The following is a 24,306-nucleotide window of genomic DNA, read 5'->3' as shown; positions in this document are numbered from 1 at the left end:
GTGTTATGGGGTACATAGCGCTGGCAGTTGGCTACAGCATGGACTGACTGGAGACTTGCAAGAGCACAGGCAGAATGCTTCTGACAAAGCTGCCCTCTGCGGACGAGCTGAAGTTGCACCACATATCCTATCAGGAGTAGAGCGCTGAACAAACGGACCAGAGTCCTGAACATGTGTTGGACCCTGTTACAGAGGAAAGCGTTTTCCAATCGCCGCATCTGCCCTCAGAGCACAGAGGAGTATCAGTGCAGGCACTGCTGTGCTGGAATTGCTAAACACTCAATTTTTTTCAGATCAAAATCTTTGAGTGAAATACTTCTGTTACCAGGCAAACACAGAGCACTTGCTGGATATCCCAAATAGGCAGTGGTTCATTTAGCTACAAACTTGAAAACAAAGTCAATTCCAGCACCTTTCCCAAATCCAACAGCATTCCTTACTGCAGCACAGACACGATTATGCTGCTCTCACTGTGTTCAGTACACTTAAAGCCCTTAGTCCGATAAGAACCCTGATGCAGGCCTTGGCTCGGATGAAATGGTCAGGCCAGTTCCACCCCGTTCCCTTTTTTCCTTTTTGGCAATTACTGATATGCAAGATCTATATTTCACAAGCCATAACATATATTTTTTGAAGATACTTAACAAGAGATATTTAACAGCCAGAGCTTACTTGACCTCAGAAGCCTTGCTCCCCTCCAGAGAATTCACTGCCACCCCAAACAAGCAGGAAATCACTTCGGGAGGAATTTTATGAAGGGATGGGAGGCCAGAGTGCCAAGGAAATTGAAAGCGACAACAGTCTATTTCGTATGCTGACTGCTTCTCACTCAGTGCTCAGCTTTTAGCACGATATACACGCCACATTTAAACAAATGATGGGGGGGGTTTTGTTTCTCTTTTTAAAACATTCTGGCTGTTTGGGAGGTATTTTGTATTTTCTGGAATCTTCAAGAAAAATCAGCCTTTACATCCTCCGAGTCAAAGATAAGAAACCATGATCTTGGCATCAGTGCCACCCCCCATTACCTGATCAGAAATCAATACACTGCCCAGCATCCCTGGTGACATATTTGAAGGTGCACTCTTAGAATGCACGAGTGAGGCAATGGCTCCATTCCAGAAACACACATTGTTACCAAGAGCAGAGTATGGCCCCTAGTTTTAACCTAGTTTAAAATATATTTTACAAATGCATTCCTACAAATCCGATCGTGGCAAAATATATAGTGGTTTTAAAATGGCAGAAAGTTGAATTCAAACAACTCAATTTTTGAACCAGTGAGAAACATGGGCAATTTTAAAAGAAAACAATAAAATTCTCAAATAGAGACATTTGTGAAATATACATGCGCACACACTCTTGCGCACACATACCCCCACTTACTTCACTCAGTGTCAGATTCAGATTACACAAGGCAATTTTCAAGGTTGCATTTACAACCACAATGACAAGAACAGCATTTTTGAGGTAGCTGAAGTCAAAGAGCAAACCACAGCACGAAGAAACAGGTGCTCGCACTCACACCGAGCCCACTCTTTGGAGACACGTTATCATGTGCGCAGGGGCGTGTGTTGAAGAGGCACGTGTTCCACAGGGAATGAAGTTCAGTGACACTGGAGACCTGATTAAACTATTCTCCAGAGAAGCTTATGTCGGGAGACCAGATGCACAATCAAGGGACCACAGCTTAAATCACTGCACATCAGCTGAGCTGTGGTAACAGTCTCGGTGCTCTTGGTCTGCGGCAGTTCTACCAACAGCTCTGTCTCACGTGCACTGAAGCAAGTACAACTGTGGCAGTTGAAGATGTTATTACTCAGAGCCGTCTGTCCCACTTCTCTCCTAGATGCTACTGTTGGTAGAAAGGTACGCGTACCCGCATCTCGCCTGCTCCAGTTTGCAGCCTAGCATTCAAGTTCAAGCCCACCCTCACAGTATTACTTGCCACTGGACTGCGAACAGGAGCAGCAGAGACACACGTTTGAGTTCCCTTCTTCAGGTGCAATAACATTTTTGCCACATTAATAGTGCAGAGATGTCAAACTGCCACAGCTTGAATCACCAGGCTTCATCTCTCGGAGCCCTTTGCTAGCCTACAATGAAAGGAGTTGAGCTAACCTCACAGCAAATGCCAGGCAATGTGGGTATAAGGGGATAAGAGCTGTGGCTGGCTGACAAACTGGCTCAGCCACAGGAACTGGATCATGTCCAGAGAGCTTGATCCTGCCCAAATTATAAAACTGTGTGAAACACACTCATACACACACACACACACACACACACAATGTAATATTTTCATCAAGAAGCTTTCTACAAATCATCTGTTTGCATGATTACTGCTGCGTCTTGAAGATGGGATGGAAATTATGGCAAGATGTTTTTCAAAGGTAGAAAGAAGAAAAATCAGCCTCCTACGATTAGGTCTCTGTTGTGTAGTTGCTGTATGAGAGAGACGGCACAGATGAGAAGTTGTTATTCCACTGTCTTCCTCCAGTATTCTGCTGCAACTCTGCCTGCTCTTTATATTTGCTCAGAAGATTTTTGGCTTCTTGCAGATCCTGAGAAGAGTTTTCCCCGTATTCTTCTTTCAGCCACTGCCTGAACTGCAGAAATTGAACATACATATACAATATGATAAAATGATAACATGAGACTGATGCAGAAGTAATACTCCCTCCCATCCTACAGAATTTCAAGAGCCTTGAAGAACACAAGTAGTTTAAAGAAAAGCGCTCCAAAGAAAAGCAGGACCTTCAACAGCAGCGCAGAATACATAGGCACAGGAACACACGTTTGAAGCCAGAGAGATCCCTTATATCCCCTAAAATGACACACTCGCATAACAGCTTGGCTGACTGGAGTAATACGGAGTAAGGAACACCCACCAGGCAAGGATGTCCTGGACTTAAAAGCACCCTCCTCCTGTTACGTATACAATGAGATGAATAAGCACGGAAGCTAATACGATCAGCCAACTTGCCCAAGTCACAACAGGCCATAAGAAGGCTGAAGATCAGAAAGTGAACCAGTCATAAGGGTTTTTTCATCCTGAGCCCACAAACACCAGTAGTAAGAAATGTACTGTACATAATCAGGAAAGGTATCTTCTAGGAAGAAAAAGACCAAGAGCTTTAAAAGCTATAGAATAGGATCCTATATGTTACTGATACAAATCACTAAATATGGTACATGGTAACAGATGTACCAGGTCCAGCTGAAGGTCAATCCAGCTCTGTATCCTGGTATGAGAGTAGCCAGATGCAAATGCTGAAGAAAGAATCCAGCAATGGCAAGGCAATTCCCCTGCTCATTCCCTCAGCTTCCAGCAATTTTATGCTCAGGCACTTCTGGAAGCTGAGGCAGTATCTTTGTGTTTGACAGAGACAAATTAATTTTTCTGCCATGAGATCACTTTTTGAATCCACAAATTTTTACCGTGAAATATCTGGATGCCAACAAGCTCCGTAAGTACATATTGCTTAAAAAAACCCTCCTTTTCCTTGACTGGGACCTTCCAATTGATAGCTCCCTCTCACGTTACAGGGAAGAGCAGAAATCACACCTGTTCTCTTCCTTTATTCCACTCAACTTTATAGACCTTTATCATATCCTTCTCTGCCATTTCTTTGCCAGTTGAAGAATCTGAGTCCACTTAATCATTCCTGACTATCTCGTTGCTCTTCTCTGCAGAAGGAACAAGCAGACACAGACCCCAGCTGTTCTGTCCCAGTGGGAATAATATTCTTGTGATCACTTTTTAAGCCTTAACTTTCATAGCTTTGTCTTGTTTGGGGTTCATGGACAGCTTTATCCATAAGACCATTTACTAGGACATTGGGACACAAGACCTCACCACAATTCCTCCCATTCCTAAAACATCATAAGGTCTTGAGTCAAACCTGAAGCCTCAGGCTACGATGTAGAAGTTTGGAATGGGTGCAAACCATGTTATGATCTTAGTGATCCCTTACTGTTAGAGCAACATCTAAAGGACCCCATTCCAGAAGCCCCACAGGATACCACCCTGTAGCGGTACAGCAAAACACCCATGCTGCTGAAATCAGAAAAAGTTCACGCCCTTGGCAGATGGCATTATTCCACTGAAATCAGGTGTGTAAACAGACACCTGCTAAGGATGTGGTTGCTGTTAAGAGACAGTAGGAAACTACAGTGCAGCCAGTGACTACAGGTGGATATTTCTTTTTGCAACCTACTGCCTCCCCCTCAGTGAAAAAAGGCAGAATGTGCCGTCCATGGTGGATGAAAAAAGAGAGACGTTACTGTCTTTATCAGGCTATTTGCATATAGCCTTAATTGTCATTGCTGTTAGCCCAGACCAATTAGAGTAGAAATGACTGTAAGGGAGGAAGGAGACAAGTCTGGAAAGTCCCCCTCTGACTTTTGTCTCTTAAAAATCAGTTACTCTACCATTTACACCAGTTCCAAACGATCCAGGAAACATTCAGTTAAATATTAAAAAAACGCAAATATTTACAGTTGCAAACTGCACCATGCAAAACAAATGGTAATTTCTAAACTCTGAGCTTTCTACAGCAGAATGACAGGGATGGAATGAAAAAAAAAAAAAAAAAAAACAACCACCAAACACAACATCCTTTGCCTCATGTATTTTGCTTTGCCTCTGTTGTTGTTATTGTTTTTTAATAAGCACAATAGGCACAAAAGCCCAGAGAACAGCAACATGCTGAGCAATGGAAAACAGCGGGGATGGCCAGAGTAGGTTGTTAACATAAGTGGAAGTCACCTATCACCCACGGGGAGCAGGTCTTTTGCGTGGGACGGGTTTTTTTAAGGGTAAGAAACTAATTTTTGTTTTATGAAAACCACTTTGCAGTCTTACTGTTCCCTTAATTCTCCTAGTCCTACAAAGCCTCAAAGGCTAAGAAGAAGAAGAGGGTCAGATTTGAGACTGTTCTACACATGAAAAAACTTAAGTCTCAGCCACAGAAGGGGGCGGGGGGGAGAACACGACACTTAAGTCCTAAGAACCACCTAGTTTAACTCCTGGATAGCAAAGATTTCTGATTATGATTTCTTCCCAATTTACTATTCCAAAGGAATGTGTTGGGGGTAAACCCACTGTTTTTATGCAACTGGTACTTATAGGTTGGTCTTTCTGCTGCATTCTGAACAACTCAGTCTTTAGTTTTTATCCCTCTAAAGGTGTCAGTCTTGTATTGTGTCTTAGCACACACGAAGCAATCACTGGATGGAGAGCACAGCCAGGCAGAAGGTGTGTTTAGATGTTGGGCTTTGTCTCTTCTCCCATCCAGCATTCCTTGATACCTTCAGTTCTATTCACACCTCCCATGTGGAGTGGGCTTGGCAAAGAAGCCGCTCCCCCAAATGAAAAACAGGGAGTCAGATAAACCACCCAGGCCTCAAAATAGTAAGTAACAACCCTTAATCTGAGACTTGGGGTTGTGGTTCGCAGCTCATTTGTCTGTAGTGCATTTACCTGATCAACATCGTGTTTTTCAAAGTCCTGTAGCTGCCTCTGGAAGCCCATGTTAGGATTGGCACAGGATCTCGCTGCACGGACAACAGACAGTGCATCTTCCCAACCAAAGTCTGTGATGGTCATGATGTAGGCAACCACCAGTGTGACACTCCTGGAGACACCTGCAAGGCTGCATGAAAAAGGAGGTGCAATTAATGGAAGTAGTGCTGTACTTCATCTATCACAGTTGAAAGCATCACTTCCCAACATCACAGCAGACTGCTGTGTTGCTTGCCACCAGGAAGAAATATTACACTGAGTTAAAAGGTTGTGGTGCTGCTTTTTCAAACGCATTAGAACAAATCTGTGACAAGATCGAGAAAGTGGGTTCTGAATTCATATGAGACTGGAAAGAAAAAAAATAAATCTTCACAAAACCAGGGGACAGTGCACACATTCTAAGATAGATTTGGGTTTTAATAAGCTAGAAATGTCACCCACTTTCTTTCGCCTGTATAGATCAGAGCAGCGAAATAAGACCATTCCCTCTGCACCATGAATAAAGGCTTTAATGAACTTCAACTGTTCAGTTAAAGTACGTACGTCTGGTTGCTTGAGCTCTTTTCCTCTTTCTGCTATCCATGCACTGTGCAACTTCAACTCTCAAGGCTCCAGTTTCCCCACATGAAATACTGGGTCAAAATAAGAATCATTCATTCTTACTGGTTTGACAGCACTGGACAAAAAACTCGCAACCATTACTACCGTGAGTATAAAGAATGTGTTTGAGTTACATTTGTGCCAGACTTTCACTTGGCATTTCGAGAATATTTTATGCTTTGAAATACTTCACAAATTTAAATGTTTTTTAAAACTCTACCAGAATTCAGACAAATTATTCCTGTTTTACATACATGGAAACTGACCAAATGACTTGTGTGCAGCCCTATTGCGAGTCAGTAGCAAACTGAGGATTTATGCTCAGGGCCTGTGTACAAGTCCAGTGTTCAAATCACAAGATGACTCTGATTCCAGATATAGACTCAGATATGTCACTTGGACATACAGCAGAAAGACTACAACCGATAGCACAGAGCAAGAAAAAACCCAGGGTGGGATTTCCTCTTCTATTCTCTACAGTCCCAGAAGCATCTCTCCAATCAGAGACTTGCTATTAACAAACGCGGCATTTGAATGCTTCAGCAGTTCAAAGAAAAAGAGGGAAAAAAATCCATTTCTGTTCAGCGGAAATTTTTTTTTAACAATTCTAAAGTCACCAAAATAGCTGTTATACAAAATAATCAAATTATTAGGATCATGGAAATCACCTTTAGAAATACGGTGATTAAAATAATGGGAATTAAACAATATGTCTATAGTCAATACATCTCTAGTCAAAGCAATCCTACAAAAAGGTTTGATAAGAAGAGAAAATTAAGAAAAATTTCTTGGGGTCCTTTTATCTCCAGGCAGCTGCCCACCCCAGTGACTCAAAAGTCCTAGCATGAGGCTTTGATCTTCTGGGGCTCATCAAATAAAGGGGACATTTCAGTCCAAGAAGATTTTGCTGTAAAACGGAAATGAACATTAACTTATCATTAAAATTATAAACATCCAAGCAAGGTAGAGAAACACTTAGGAAGTTTTTTTTTTTTTGGCAAGTCATATACATACCAGTGAACTAGGCAGCCTTCACCTGTAAGCCGGCACTCATGGATAAATTTGATGCTCTCTCTGAAATGCCTTGCCCTGAAAACAGAAGCAGAAGAGAAATAAAGAAAGTGCTCTATTTAGTAAAATCACTACTTAGAAAGAGCGAAATGTACCTGAAAGCTCATTTAACACTGTTTCTAGAATTTAGAACTGAATCCAGGTCATACAAGGAAAAAATTAGGGTCTGCCAATGAAATATAATACTCACTGGCATAGTTATTCTCCACTTTACCTGAAGAAGAAACTGGTATCTTAGGTACTACAACGTGATAAACATTAACCAATGCTTTATTCTGATGACTGTCAAGTCAGTTTGTGTTTTATTCCTCTTTAAACTAGTAACTTGACCTTGCATGTTCTTACATATGCTCAGACATCAGATGAAACTCAGCACAGCTACACGAACAGTTCTCAAGGCATATTGCCTCTCAAAGAGACATCCACTACTCGTTACCCAAACTTGAGCTTAACTTTGACTTCACTTCCTCCTTCAAACCACGTACTAGGACACAACTAAATGTTATGACTCTCTTTGCAATATGAAGTCTTTTCCTTTTGTCCCTGCTATGAAAAAATTCTCAGTTCAAGCCCTGGCTTCTTCAGGTCCTTCCAGTCTCCTCCCCTCAGAGTGCAGGACCCCTTCTGGCTGCCCATATTCAGGGCGTCAGCTAACCCCTGCCTACAGCCTACCTTTTTTATAGCAGCGTAGGAGAAAATGCGGAGAAGATAAAAACTCAGTTTACAAACCTTAAGGTTTGTACTCTCGTTATCCTTTACACATGCCTCTTTCTTGTAAGCGAGGCAAGTCTGAAGGAAAGTAACTGGGCAGCTGTCATCATCTCAGCAAGTCTGCAGCATCGCTCTTTACATCCCGGCTCACCCTGCCTCTGCCTTTCAGACTGCACAGCCTTTGGGGCTGCCTGCAATTTATCGCAGGTGCAAGCAGCACCTCTCCGTTCAACACAGCTGGAGTTCACTGTGGCCTTTGAGCACTCCTGCAATTTAAGCGCACGAGCAGTAGCAATGCGTGCAACGCAGACAGAGGAGAGAGCTTCTTCAGGGGCAGTCAGCACCAGGCTTATTGGCAAAGACAAACCTGAAAGCACACTGCGCTCAACACCCATGAAACACAACGTCCTGTATTCAAGATGTTTCCCCTCTCAGGGTGAATATTATACCACAAGTGTAAAAGAAAAAAACCTCAGCCCAGCACCAGCAGCCACACAAAAATCAGGAATACCCACATAAAAGGAAGCTTTCCTTCCTGCCTAACAGTGCAGCTGCTGATACTATAAACACTCAGACCCAAAGGAGGACAACAGTGATGCAACAGAGTGGCAGTGCCTGTGGAACTTGCAAAGGCAATTATGTCTAAGCTGAAATACCCAAAAAGAGGAATCCCAAAGCCCAGAACTCCCTCTCCAAGGCAGTTCTTGCATTGCTGGACACAAAATGGAGAATACAGCTGGAGAAGAGTTTGGTGACTTATTTGGAACATCCCAAGGCACAATGCAGCAAGCTTTCGGGCAGCATGTCAACTCAGGATTTTATGTTTCTCAAGAAACCGATCATGTATGTGGCACGAGCAAAGAAGAGGGAGGAAGCCTTACAAATGCACTTCTACTCAGACTGCCTCTCCAAAACATTTTCACTGGCTGAGTTTTAACAAATCATGGTGCTCAGGTCTGCCTGGGGGGCACGAGCAGCTTCACATAAATGAGCCCAGAGGACAAATGAGGCATTGGGCTACGTGTGCAAGAGGTGTTGCTATTGCACAACGAAGGAGTCCTTCTCTGAGATTGAATGGATCCAGTCAAATGAAACTTGGTTAGGGCTGGATTGACAACATCCCAATCTTCTCATACACCCATCTTCTCTTTTTCTCTAGAAAACAACGCAGCTCCACTTCAATGGTCTAGCACAAGTTTTGGTTAAACACTTCAATGCTTTGGTTTAAAAAATATCTGCAAATGAGCATAACACCTTTGCAAGGTACTAAATATAGCTAGCAGTGAAGTCCATTCACTCAGTTTTATTCAACCTTCCTTATTGCTGACACTCGGTCTGCTGAAGCACTGTCAAGTGTAAGTGTTTACATGCATTCATGAAAACGAGAAGAGAAATAGCCACATCTAGAATTAGTGTTGCTCTATAGAACTGTAGCCCCTCCTCACCCTGAGCCAGAGAAAAGGAGAAACGTACTACTCCTCTACAACCCTATGGCATCGGGGTCTCTCATGAAAACTAAGATTGAGGAGCTGTGTAGCAAGGGCCAGACACAAAGAATGGCAAGTCTTACATTAACCACAACACAGTTTATTATCATCTGTAACAGGAAAGCACTTGACAAATGTGTTGATTTGCAGCCTATTTGTTGGACTGAACAGTTACTTCAAGACAATTTATTACATGCTATCTGACTTTTACATCTCCTAGCTTAAAGCTGGGTCCTGAACTGCATCATCTTCACAGCGGGAAAACACCACAGGAAGAACCACCAGTACACTGCCCCTACCAGCATGTTGTAAAAGTTATCTAAACTTGCGCCTTAGCAAGCTGGATAATCCAAAATTAGGCCAAGGGTAGAGTTATGATACCAGATGTACATACTCATTCATTGCTAGTCAGACTTCTACGAATATTATAAAGGCGAAAAAGAAAGCATCCAAATCAGATAGGAAGAAGCACCTTGGTGTTTCTTTCTTTTGGCAATGTAAATACAGCAAAGATCAACCTAAATTTCTTTTCTTAGTAGGTTATCTGGCTTCAGTATTATCACCATTAACAGCCTGACCGATGGAAGTTAGTTCCTTAGAAACACGTTGCCTAAGACAATTAGCTGGAACAGGACAGGAAAGGAAGATCTGATTTTTATAGAATTACCTTTTTAGCAACAGGTTCTATATGAGATGACATTTCTGGAGAAGTCAATGGCCTAAGGTAAAATTCTCACAGTCCAGGGAAAACGCTCATTTAACGGCAGGGAAGCACCTCGAGCCTCAAAAGCAACTGCTTGATTCCCATGCTTGGTAGGGGCAGAGCATGGGAGTAGAAGCAAGCTTTTGAGCCACCTAAGTGAACACCAACACGTTAACAGGGGAATCCCTGCTGTATTTCCCTGGCCATTCATTCCTCTGAGGAAGGCAGCTCCACTAAACAAACTAGGAGTAAATGTGTATTACACATACAAGAAACCAAAGTCCCCACCCCCCAAAAAAACTGAGCTGAAGAAGTGAATTAAGAGCTCATGGTCCCAAAATTCAGTGGGTAAAGGCTTTCAGTTGGACCTTATTAACCTGCCAGCAGTTGCAAAGTAGCAGCAAAGCTACTAACAGTCTTGCTGTTGGGGGAGACAGGCAAGACAGCAGTGTGTATGGGGTCAGTTGTGCCTGTCAACCATTGCTAAGAAAGCACAAGGACCTGCAATACAGGATGCTGCTTTTTTTTTAATCCTGACACCACCAGAATCCCTCTTTTGAAAGAATATGGTAGATAGACAAAGATGATGCAGAGGGACCAATTCCCTTTCCTGTTCCCCAGCTATCCCTCCCCCCGCAGAGGGCACAGGCAGTACGGTTAACCACTCCTATACAGGATTGTGTTAAATCCCCACAGACTGAACAAAGACAGCTTCCTCTGGCTTTCAGAAGATTGTATGTGCAAAGCAAGCAACATTGCTACTTGCGAGAATCATGATTTGGTTTAACTTGAAGATCTAGACTGTATAAAGCAAAAAAGAAAAATCAGTTACTCATCAAGTTTTATTTTAAGTGATAAAATGTATCAGTATTAGAAGTAATGACGTTTGCTTGCAACCACCTGATACCAAAGCAAGTATTTTAGATGCCTGCAGCGTAACAGAAACAATACTCATGCAAATATTGTATCTTCTTACTGACGCTTTAAGAGCTTTGGTACTGTGCCAGACAGCCCAAGCAACGGAGGTGGTTTTTCAATATAACTCCTTGATACTTAACAGGAAGGGAGGGGCTGAATTGTGCATTGATTAATGTTCATCCCAAATGCTTTCCTTTATTTCCATTCCCAATTGATCCAGACCTCTATTAACAAAGGAAGCAGATTTGCAAAATGTTTTCAGAAATGCTACAGATCTCAGAATACCAACAAACAATTAATAGGACAGCATGTGAATGTTTCCCTCGAATCTCATACATTTTTCCTTCCCCAAAGGATTTTTTTTTCACATTTACTTATTTTTATTTATTTTAACTATTAAGGCCACAAAAGTTGCCCATGACAAAGGCAATTAGCTGTCTGCTTTCTCATTACAGACCTGTCTTGAAATTTAGGGGTTTGGGGTGTTGTTTGTTGTGTGTTGGGGGGGGTAGGGCTTTTTTTCTCCCTTTCCCCTAAAATCATGACAGAAATACAGAATGAAAAAGGCAAATCACCACACATGAAGTGCCACGCTGGAATCTTTCTAGGGTACGAGAAACACATACTCTAAAAATATACCCCGAAAGCATGACCCGGAATATTGCTGTGATGTGAGAGAAAAGCAGTGCTACGTTTCCTTCCGTACCTACCAGGCCTCTTTCAACTACTTGTTTCTCTACAAAACTCAGTAGCAGGATGTGGCTGAAATCCCCCTCCCCTCTCCCCAACATAAACAGTGAGCTCTAGAAGAAAGAGTTGGTCACCATCCAAGTTCTCTTACAAAACCTGTTTTGATTTCTCTTTGGAATCAAGACTTGCTATGCTTAATGGTTCAAAACATTAAGACCAAGGGCAAGTCAATTAGCATTTCATGAATGTTAGCAGAAATGAGAGAGAGCGAGGCTGGGACACCCCAGTTTCAGTACATATATCCTCAAGGCAAGAGTCACTGCAGGGCAGAAACTCCCTGCCATGCCAGCCTACTACTAAGAGCAGCAGGGCCTTCTGAGGCAGGTTCAAGAAGTTCAGAGCAGATAGTTGCATGGGTAGTTTGCACACTGGGACTTTATCTTGAAGGCCCACTATGAGGAATTTATTTCAACCCTTGAAGCACCAGGCTTCATGTCTCTTTCAACTACTTTCTTTTTGTTAATGGCTGATGATAGCGCTAACAAAAAAGAACAGCCAAGCAAAAAGATTTACAAAAAACAATGACTAGAATAAACTGGGGCCAAATTATGAGTGGGCTCACTACAGCATTCCTGAAGTTTAATGCCACAAGAGTGTTTACATAGACTCTCCTACAAACCCTTACAATGAAAAGCAGGGCCTGAACTAAAGTGGCTGGAATAAAGTGTTACTGTGTTTTCCTAACAGATTAAAAACCACATCTGTGTAATACTTGTGAGATATCCGAATCAGATCTTTCAGCTCATTGTAAAACAGGCATCATGGTACTGAGGGATTTCTGGGGTTTTGTGATTATTTTTAAAGAAAACTTACAAGTTCTGCGAGGGTGAGTCAGCAGCAGGAATGCACAGATACTTCACTCCCTGTGTAAAGAAGCAAAAATGAATGAGAAGAAAATGTCCAAGTTAAATACATTTATCTACCACCATGCAAGTCCTGCTCTAGACTGGTGCAGTTTTATTGACTTTGAGGAAAGCACATCATTGTTCAGACAAGCAGAGATCATCTCTATGCAGCCAGATTTTAAAACACTGTTTTCACATCTGCTTTGTTGCTAAGACACCAGCACATAGCTTAGTCATGCTTATCCCAAGGCCCAACATCAATCTTTTTAAAATAGAAGCATCTTGACTAAAAAAGGTGGAAATCTCTTTTTCAAAACCTTGTTCTTCTTACATTTCTAGTAAAACTAAGTTGCATCTTCTCCTGCCCTTCCCTTTCTCTGAACAGATGCTACAACATAAAATTGTGATAAGCAATTTCTTTTGATCCCACGCAATTATTTTTCTTTACCTAATTGACAAACCAAACAAAATGCATTTCAGAGAAGAAACATGTTTGTGGTATGGGTTTTGTTTTTTATTTTGGGGAAACTTCAAGAAAGACAACTGTAAAATGCATACTTTTCTTCCACAATGTTAGCCTCACTTTCTAAGTCAGCTATCATAGTAAGTTACAAGATCAATTAGGGAAGTTAGATAATAATTTCTGATGCATTAAAAATGTTACTGGGTATATTTAAAACAACACTATAATCATACACTACTGTTTTGCATTGTCAATGCTCATTTTAACTGTCATTTTATTTTCAAAGCTTGTTTTGCTCCTATGACTTAAGAAAAAGAACACTTCTGAAAGCATATTTAGCTAACTTCTCAAATAGGACTTCCAAGAATATAGGTTGCAGCTCAGACAAACAAAAACCTAATAATTCACTGGAACTTTTTTGACTTATCTCAGATGCAGTTATGAATTTCCCAGATGTACTTGTAAAGATAGAGATTCACAGCAAAACGTCCACCATAAAATGCACCTTAGTTTATCTTTCTGTAACAATGCAAACCCCTGTAATAATCCTGCATGTTCAACAACATACATGGAAAGTGACATATTTATCTATAAGAGATCCTTTGCCAACAAGGTGGAACACCGCATGTATCTACCAGGCATTTCACTTGCTAGCTTGGTGGGGTGGTGGGGGTTTCACTGCTCAACTGTGATGGCTACCTGAGGCAGCACCTTCTCCAACATCACCTTTGCTTTGCTGGCTCACAAACTCCTTATTTCCCCAACTCACACTTTGTTACTTCACTTGCCACCTCACACCAAACCCTTTTACAAGAGGTCCTGACCCCTGGCACCCTGATACACCATCATGCTGATGCTCTGCAAGATGCATGAACTTCACCACTATGTCAGAAAGGATGTGGTGATGCTTCACCCGCATCTCTTCACCACCCACTTACACATGGCACCAGCCGTTTACTCAGCCCAGCAGAACCCCTTCAGCCAGTGTTCTCTTCACAGACACACAGATTCGAAAGCCTGCCCTGTCCCCACCATGCTTTACCAGACTTCCTCACTCTGACATGCCATCTTCAGCATGCTACAACCGGAGGAGAGCTGCTTCTGCCTATAGCCTTCTGGTTTGGGGAAGGCAGAGTCAGAGCACGGAATGCTCTGCAGACAGTGCTAAGTGTGGAGATGGAGACGTGGCAGTATCTGATGCAGGAGAAGGCACCATTAGGACAACACCAAGCCAGTGACAGCACATGGCATTTTGTGTGAGAGCTACATGGCAAAATGCAGCTGAGGGGAGATAGAATAAGAATGAAGTCAGTTTGCAAGCCAAAGCCAAATGCCTTGCCGGAGGCAACGGCATCAACAACTAACAGTCCCTCCTGCCTTGTATCAGGAGAGGGGATGCCTTGTGTGGGAAACTAGGATGGCTCCACAGCCGTAAGCTGATCCACAACAGCTTGCGCAGATATATCCATTTAGAAAGACAATGTAGCAGTAATACATATATTGATAGACTGCTGAGCCAAGGATAATTATATTGTGACAGATGAATTACGATAATAAGCATCTTATATGACGCATCTGAGAGGTTTATCTCGGACACTAGTATCACTTCAAGTGAGTCACCCCAGTACAACGAGGGCCTGTGACCTGAAAGTAAATTTACACGCTATTCTTTCCCCCACACCTCTAGACAAGTCCATGCCACTAACTCTGCATCAGCAAGGGAAAAAACAGGAAGACGACCAAAGGTAGAAGATGGGTTAACTCTGGAGGACACTATATGCCAGAAGGTTTGCTCCTCCAGCATGCACTGATGCAAGTTGTTCCGCAGATTTCAGAAGCTCTGGCACATGCTGAGTGCTTTTCACAGGCTGAGTGCAGAGGGGCTTTCAGATCATGTTCACTTTAAAAGCAGAAGTAGCACCAGCACAAGCTTAAGACCCACAATGTTCTTTTTTTGTCATGGCTGGCTAGTTCCCACTACCGCAAGCAAGCATGAAACTAGCCTATGAGAGACCGCACATGGTACTGAATGGCTCATCCAAAGCCTGATCCTGGAGGTCTTCAGCACTTCCAACTTCCAGTGAAGCCCACAGCAGTCTTTTCACTACTGTGCTTGCAAATGCTCAGCATCAGCCTATTAGCCTTATTAATACGGCTTCTCAGACAGGAGATGGTTAAAGTTACTGGAATTTGGTATTTTGAACTGACGCATGGCACTTGTATGGTGTTTTGGAAGGCTGTGGTGATGGACTCCTCCCTGTGAGGAAATAATCACACACTCAACTCAGAAATAGTTAGAGGTGGGATTTCAAAAGTACTGTGCAGTGACCTAACCTGACTCCCACAAAAATCAACAGTGAAACTCTCAGTGACTCCGACCCAAACACAGCTTGGCCAGAGTTGGTAACTCCTGAGGATCCCACCCTACCATCAAGTTTTGCTTCTCTTGGTTGAAATAATAATGATGATAATAGGATCAAATATCATTCATCATAACTGGATACCCGAAATACAACAATGACACAAGATTGTATGGGGCAGGTATTCATAAATGAGACTCAGGATTTTCTGTGTAGATATTCATGTTGATTGCTGGAATTAGCTTTTCCTCACATATGCTGGACAGGCTTTCTTTTTTAAACTTATTGGCAATAGGAAGATATTTAATTACTGAACCCTGCTGACTGCGACTATTTAAAAAAAAAAAAAAAAAAAACAACAAAACAAAACTACCCAGGATCATAATATTATTTGTATATTTGTGCCTCAAGACACTGCTGTCCTTCCTGTGCACATACCCTGCAGATAACATCTAAGAACTGTCCCAAAGGGACCTTTAAAGGCAAAACAGTTTATGCCAACCAAACAACTAAATACCTACATTTTAGATAGAGCACTAGCACGCAAGAAATAGACATTACTATTTTATTACCTAGCAGGTTTTTTGCCTTTCTGAAACTGCAAAGCATAAGATGTAAGAAGGTAACAATCAGTGAAACATTGACTAAAATAGAGTAAGCTATATCAAAAGATTGTTGAAGAGTCAAAGCAGACCAGCTCCTAGTGAAAATTTCAACAAGCTCCAACCTAGTACCTAGGCTGCAGTTTCATTAAATGAACTGAAGTCTGATTGCAAATGCAATATACGAAGTTGAACCAAAACTGCATGTTAATAAAGATGGGAAGACAGAATACAAATTTCATGTCAACCATATGGAAGTCTTTATTTTATTTATTATTTTTAAATTAACTCTGTTTTGTTCCCTAGGAATAACAATTCTCTAAAATTCCATGGAGGAAGGACAGAACAACTCAAAACAGGTATTGGGCCACTTCACCTACACACACTAAATTAGGTGCAACAGAATAGCTAACTCATCTCAAAACATGGTATATGTTCAAAGTAAAGAGAAAAGCTTGCAATTATAAAAACTGATGAAGAGAGAAAGATTATTTTAAATCCTAAATGAAGTATTACATCCACTTTATTTATTGAATACTGCTGCCAACATATTGTTATTCAAACATTTCTTCAGCTGGTGTCAGTCACGTCTTATCTCTCTAAACAAGCTTTCTCCCAGATTACCTACTAAAAAAAAAAATCAATCCAACCTTTTTAATTAAACAGGAGTTTATATATATTCTCAGGTAATAAAACATTTCATGCATATGGAACATGTTCAAACCCAAGCTCCTAGGTCAATGAGATGCTCTACACAGCTTTCTTCAGCTCATTTCCATTCACCACCACTTTCCACTTGTTACTTTTAAATCATTGCTCACTTTCTTTTCTCCATCAATCACCTTTACCACCAGAGACCCCTACTCTCCACACATATCTGTCTAAACTTTTTTCTTATTATTCACATGATGATCCTAACTGATGCCCTCCTCATCAAAAAAAAGCAGCACTCCCATTTCTTTTGGTGTATCTAACCTGTAAAGATTACTTCAAAAAATCATTAAATTAAAATATAATTTACTTTTCTGTTTTCTGTTTCAGCAGAGTAACCACCAAAACTAGATTTCTATCTCTCTTAGGCCCTGAAACTAAATGCTACAGTTAAACCGATACAGTGAGAGCTAACAAAACTAGAGCAGGTATTCTGATTTCAAGATTGTCAAAGTTGAAACAAGCGAGAGTTAAGTAAAATTTCTAAAATTCACTGTTATTTGAGAAACAATGACAACACTTGCACAATTTCATCACAGATTCTAGAACTAAATCAGTTCTGCTTCAGTGAATATTGAGATACTAAAACCAAAAAGGTTTAGGTGCACACATATATATCTAGAAGATTTACACTACAGTTAATAAGGTATTCATGGAATCGCAGTAATTTTCAAAATTTTAATTATTTTAGAGGTCTAATCTACTAAGATTAGAAACTGAACAGCTATTTCACATTTGAAAAAGCCAGTAAGACTACAGAACACCACCTCCCTGTTATCATTAGCTTTAAAAAAAAAAAAAAAAAAAAGATAATTAAATTTTTGTTATTAAATCTAGTATTTCATGATGGGGTCGGGAAATGTAACAGTCCAGTTTAAGGAACACTCTTTCTATTCTACTTACCTATAGTCCATTTAAAAAGCGCCCGTTTCATTTTAACTGAACTTGTAAAAACTGGCATTTGGGTTTTTCTAGTAGAACATGTAGAATTTTGCAGTAGCAAAATGACACATCTACAAGTGCTACATGTCAGATAATGGGTCAGTGACTGAGAATAGGATCTCCAAAAAACACACTCAAATTTAATCGCATGATACCAAGAATAATTTTGACTCTGAACAGGATAAGGTGCAAAAAGTACTGAGAGACAAATGCAACACCTTTATGGATGTTTGCTCCTACGGAATGATCAAAGATTCTGAAGTCATTAAGAAAGATGCTCAGTTTGATTACACCCTAAATCATACTAACATACAGTTTATCCATGAAAGAAAACCGTCCAGCAATTTTTATATAAAACCGAGTACTCTAGCAAAACAGCATGCATGAGAATAAGAGCAAAGACTAAAAATGCTACGCATTATTTCACGTTTAGTAGATTTTCCAAGTAATCTTTTTTACAGATGTTCTTCAGAACATTGTCCCCGCCACTGCTGTATATACAACATTTCTGAGGTTCTAGTTAGCACTGGAAACCTGAATCTAGAACTTCAAATGTTACAAGGTGAGGAGAGGGGGAAAGAACCTCAAATTACAAAATTTCTGTTCTCCAAGGGCAGGGGGTGGGGAAAAGGGTTGTTTAAAAAAAAAAAAAAAAAAAAAAAAGTTTAAAAAGAGTAGGATTGTATTTTTGGCATTAAACCTCTCTATTTAAATTTATGTAAAGACAACCATCAACGACTTCCAAGAAATTTTTTTTAAACCTAAACCCCTAAACTTAAATTTGTGAACCCAGATGCAAATAGAAAACCTCCAGCACCTGGCAAGTTCTTTCAGGTTAGTCAAAAACCATGTGTTAATTTGAGTCGTCACATCAACAGATGAGGGCAGGAGGACTTATTTTTGTTTAGGGGCATTTCAGCAAAAAAGCTAAAGTGGGAAACAGCCGGCACAAAGCTTCCTCAAGCCAAACCAACAAGAGATTATCAAGGGTTTTGTCCAGTAATGCACCAAACTGAACCTGCTAAACTGAAAACCGTTCAACCGTTTGTTTGTCCTTTCAGTTACTTTCTGTAGCAATCACCATTGGTGCTGATTTTATTAATGACTCATAGAAAATACATTTGTGTTTCAGCAAAAAACAACCACTGATTCACTTTAGTGAACAACACTCAGGTTTGGTTTTGAAAAATGTTATAAATGAAATTGAAATTACATGAAGAATATGAACAACAGAAAGCGGAATGCTCCTGCAATACAATTTATACATTTGGTTTGTGTAATCCTGAATAATACAATAGCTTTTATAAAGTCATGGGGGTTTTTGCAATGTTTTTAAATGGTTTTCTTAGGAAATAGTCTCAGTGACTTTTTTGAAAAGTCCACATCATTGAGCTGGAACGTGCCAATCGTAAATATAAAGCATCCTGTTAAAGCCCTCCTTCCCCATATCTCCTCTCTGTCACCCTTTCTAAAATTGTAATGAGGGAAATGTGGAAGAGTTAGGGACTTTATTTTACTTACACAAAGCTGCACGTATTATTTCCAATTCTAACCCGGCTCATCTGAAGGAATGCAGAGTGGGAGAAAACACTAATGAGTTCATACTAAATTGTGGTTCATCTCCTTTAGGACACAACGAGAATATTTACAGGACTACATACTTAGCTGAGAGGAAGGACCTTGTTAGTCTGCCTTTCCTAGATGATGTATTCAAGCCCCCAGGCATGTCAGGGCATATCTAACATCTGAGCACTACCTATTACACTTGGTACCTGAACCCTCAAGGGGATCTGAGTACTACAATAAAACAAAACATCCCACCCGCCTCTTTCTTCCAGGGAATGCTGGAACACGATTGCTACACCTCTGGAATATGCTCACATTACAAGCACGGATTAACACACTCTCCACATCATCTCCTCTGCACAGAGCAGGTCAGAGCATTTGTTGTGTTCTGGTCAACACTATCCAAGCAATGAGAAACACCAGGCGTTTACTCATCCAAACATCTCTCGTGCAAAGAGATCACCATGGAAAGCTTCAATCGGTCCTCATCCTTTCCTCCCTGCCGTCTGCCACCACAGGAACGTGCTTCCCCTGACACAGCTATTGCGCGCTGAGCAATTCAAACAGCGCACCACCACAGCAGCCTCTGCCAAGGGTACCTCGTGATGAAGGCCCGGCCTGACACTTTAAAAGTCGCTTTGTGGAAGTCTCTTGGAGGCTTCTTAGTGGGCTACCGATGTCATTTTTGAAAAATTAGTCAGAGCTACCAACTTCACAAGCAAAGCCAATGCCAGACAGGGCATTACTTCAAACTAGAGAGAATCTTCTGCTGCTGCTACACCTGAAAGAAAAATGGTAGCTATTTTGCTCAGCATGGTCTTCTGAAACGTCTCATGAGGGGAAACCCTTACCATGAAAAGGCAGTGAAACATCATAGAAGAAAGTTAAGTTTTTTTTATTAGAAGAAGCGCTTGTACACTTCCTCTTGATGGTAGTATAAAGGCTGAAAATTGACAGCTTCCAGCAGTGGTGATATAAGAGCTTATTGCTATAGAAGGAAATGCAACAGTCTTGACTAAATTATTAATTTGCAGAACTGATCTTTATACAACAGCAATGACCTTGCAACATGATATTAGCAACTCTGATTTTGAGGGCTGTCTTGCCATCTCCCTCTTTAACAGTTCCCATAACTCTTTGGGCTGGATACCAAAGACAGCAGAGCCTGTGCAGAGAATATGTTGCCCAGCCATACCCAGCAGGGACTTCTCGCATCATGTCATCAAAATGCAATTTTCATATACGAATGGCCTCCTACAGCTCAAGACTTCTGTATGCTATCCAACATCGTAACATGGTTTTAATAGGCTGGTGGTTCTCACTTGCTGAGCATTATCTGTCCAGAATTAGTTATGCTTTTTTTTTAAAAACAAACAAACAAAAAAAAAAACAACACACACACACAAAAAAACAACAAACACCTAGGGCTGATTGGTTTCCCAATATTTCCCTATTTAGTTATTTTGTGTTGAGCAGTGATATGTTTTTGAGTCCAAACAAATGCTTTCTGGACTGGTGCCTATGTGAGGATATTCCTTTGGATTACAGAGCCAAAGAAGAAAGCACTAAGGCAGCTTTCAGCACTTCCAGAGTTATCAGCTGGGGGCATGACACAGGATTTTTTTCTTTTGTTTTAGCACAAGGTAATCCATGTTATACACACGGAGACACACACACAAAAAAAAGTCAGTCCAGAATGTGCAACCATGAGAGAAAGAAAGAAGTTTCCACAAACTGGTGATGGAAAGTAAGAATTAGAAAACTAAAAGGAGATGAGACTATTCCCTTCCAAAGCTTCAGTAAAAGCTCCCCCATAGTAAACCTCATCATATTAAGTGCTAACAGCAGATACGACAGGTTTCTATAGCAAAAACACTATCCCTAAACTATACTAAGCATTGTGCCAGAGCTGCCGGTTCAGCTCCTCTGTAACTTAGTTTGCTTCCCTTTTCTAAAAAACTGCACATGGATAGTCTAAAGATCATATGTAAACATGCAAAACTATCCTGCCCAGCTAAAACCGCATTAAGATTTACAACGCCCATCCAGGCTTAAAAAATATGAAATGAGATTCCAGATCTTAATGCAAGCTGATATGAATGCATTTCTATACTAGGTCTGCAAGCTATGACCATTTGATCTTAGAAACATTTCTCAGTTTTTGATAGGCGTTCAGTCATTTAACTTTTCACTTTCCTGGAAAAGTCTGGATTTACCAGCCAGTCATACACTTTTTTTTTTTCCAATTCATAAACTTGATCCAGCACTTCCTCTTCTGATATCCCCAGCTGCCATTTTCTCGGCCTTAACATCTTATAAAAAAGGTATATCACCACATTCAGCAGAGACAAAACTGTTGTGGAGAAGTTATACAGCTTCTCTGTAGCATCCTTACCTTTCCACAACTTCTATTTTTCACACTTACTGGTTCTGTTCCAGTTACAGCATCTTCCTATTGCCTGTATTCTATTAATGCATTCGACCGTTTACTCAGGGAGTATGAAAGATTTTTATAAAAGATAAGCATAGATTTTTTTTAAATTGTGCTCTTCCCTTTCAGTTCGGCTTCTGAGATATTGAGCATTTGAATCCCTATTTCCACTCTGATTACAATTTTAAAATTTGCAAGGAAAAAATAAATCTAAAATTCTTTATAAGATGACCTGGCCTGTGAAGCTTTTATTATTAAAATACAGTTCATTTAAGCTGTGCTAGCTGCACAAGCTAACAGACTGGACAAAAAAGATGCTTTGTTCAGTCAGCAGTTAGCTCTTCTCTACTTCCCCCACCCCTCCACCCACTTACCATATCAACACTTATTTAGGTAGTCATCAATTCAGGAAAAAGGGGAGGAAAACCACTGCTCTGGAGATAGCATGTACCAGATTAAGATGATATTGTTAATGGCATCAGAATACAAAGAAAAAAAAAAAAAACAAAAAACTGTCCTTTGTGGGTGCTCTGGTTAACTATGCAGAATGATGGGGAAAAAATATAACCTATAAAGCTAATATTTTAAGAAAGTTAAATAAAAAGAAGAGCAAATGTTTCCTAGGCATCAGAGTATTTTCTCAGCAACCAGAAGACATTATTGCAACATTCAAAGAGTTCCATACAGTGCTTTAAGATCACTCTTTTTGCTTGGAGAAGAAATCCCACAAACAGACTTGAAACAGAACCATCTGGTACATAAGTATCGCAGGGACACAGATTGGCTATTCACATGAAATGGAGTTTCATAAAAATTATGACAGCTTTGGTACTGAGCAGACAGAGATGACAATACCCCCCAACCCAAAAAATTGTGCATGTTTTGTCGGGATTTCATTTCCTTATGCTTCATCCAAATGACTAATTGAAACTATCACATATACTGATGTACTCTTTTGTCATCTGAAAAAAAAAACACAACACACTAAAAATAAAAACAAAACAAATATTCTGTAGCAGCAGAAAAACAAAGAAAGAGAACTGACATGCATATAGAAGCAGCACACATGCGAAAGCCTACTCTTAATGCAATTTGGTGTAAACAATGGAAAGCTTTTCTGGCAGAAGACAGTACAGGAATGCCCAGCTAAACTCTTGTTTATTTAAGATCTACATTACTGTGATTGTTACGATGTCTCCAAGATAAGTACAGCATACAGAGCTTCCTGCGATGCAGCACTGGTCAATCTGACAATGATAATGCTATAAACAAATTAATGCCAAAGGACTCCACAACCACAGGCAACTGGTAAAAGGATTCATACATTTACTAGACCAAACCTCTGGTGCAGGTCAAGAGCAACAGCAGAATTACCAGTAACTGACAAATGCGTGGTGGACCGTATGAAAGAAGCTGGTAGTTTCAGTCCATTTCCTGATTGATGGACAGGTGTCTACAATGCACACAACAGTCACCATGACTGGCACCTCAAAGCCTGTCAGACAGACCAAGAACTGTGAAATGCTCTGGCTGTAAAGTGCAGAGCTCAGAGACCTCTGTAACCCAGCCTTACCTCAATCAACCTCCCCACTCATGCTGTACTCCTGCATTACACACAGCAATTGCTGCCCAATGCAGCAGAGGAACCTTTCAGTGTATGTCACATTCTGAACAGAGATTTTAAAACCTGAACTAACTGAGAAATGGATTAGAAAGCAGGTGGCAAGAAACCTAATTATTCTCCTCTGTATATGGCTTTTGTGTGGATTTATAAAATATCTTAAATACTGCTTTTGCCAGTATTTAAGTGTGTGTGGTTGGGGGGACAGCAGGAAGAACAGTATGAGAAGATTAAGGATGCTGCAAGTTCAGCTGCTCAGACACAACTGTCCACCACAGCACATACTTTCTAGAATGGGATGCAGCTGTTTCCAAGCAGGTGCAAAATCCACATCAGCATCCTGTTTGGTTTGAGCCCACATTCATCTCCATGTAACGTGCGCCAGAACAGGGTCAATCTGGAAAATCCAGAGAAACACTCTTAGCTTCAGTGGACCTGCAACCAGACTCTTCTGGCAAGATTAACAAGATTTGCCTTTACTTACTTCACTTAGATCAACTGGCACAAAATTTGTTAAGACTCCAGATTTAATGCAATAGAGTAACACCTAGCTGGCGTCCTTTGAAGCAACAGGGGGAAGAACTGCTCAGGATTCCTTAAGAGTGCTTCCACATCCTCTGTGGATTCTGACTAACCCCACCATCTTGCTTCAGATATATGGATATCATAAGTCAGACATTTGACCTTTTGGTCTCCAACCCCAACCTCTATTTGTCCTAGCTTTAAAAAGAGAGTTCTACCAAGAGATCACAGAATCATAGAATAGTTCATCCAGCTTTTCATCCACCAGTACCTTCAAGTCCTCAGCAGAGCTGTTCTCAATCCCTTTATCCCCCAGCCTGTACTGATGCCACGGGTTGCCCCAACCCAGACGCAGAACCCTGCACTTGGCCTTGTTGAACCTCATGAAGTTCACATGGACCCAGTTCTCAAGCTTGTCCAGGTCCCTCTGGAATGGCATGCTGTCTCTCAGGTGTGTCAACTGCACCACTCAGCTTGGT

The 24,306-nt window shown here is 40.9% G+C and overlaps 1 protein-coding gene across 2 annotated transcripts in view; it reads right to left on the bottom strand.

The window, feature by feature from the left end:
- The window catches only part of DUSP22 (dual specificity phosphatase 22), a gene marked incomplete at its 3' end in the record, with an annotated part of 79,365 nt that overhangs the window by 36,276 nt on the left and 18,783 nt on the right, over window positions 1-24,306 (bottom strand). The window contains exons 4-7 of one of the 2 annotated variants that reach the window (XM_082479896.1): window positions 12,578-12,627; window positions 7,139-7,213; window positions 5,483-5,654; window positions 2,240-2,606 (exon numbers count right to left, since the gene is read on the bottom strand). In XM_082479896.1, coding sequence (XP_082336022.1) covers window positions 2,421-2,606; window positions 5,483-5,654; window positions 7,139-7,213; window positions 12,578-12,627 — 483 coding nt within the window. Of the gene's footprint in view, window positions 1-2,239; window positions 2,607-5,439; window positions 5,655-7,138; window positions 7,214-12,577; window positions 12,628-24,306 lie in introns of those variants that run through there. The other variant, XM_082479895.1, reaches the window with a different exon arrangement.

The sequence above is a fragment of the Vanellus vanellus genome (assembly GCF_965231255.1).
Source record: "Vanellus vanellus genome assembly, chromosome: 2".
In the NCBI taxonomy this organism is placed as follows: Eukaryota; Metazoa; Chordata; class Aves; order Charadriiformes; family Charadriidae; genus Vanellus; species Vanellus vanellus.
Note: the sequence above shows the minus strand (reverse complement) of the source record. Positions and strands in the feature narration are given on the sequence as shown.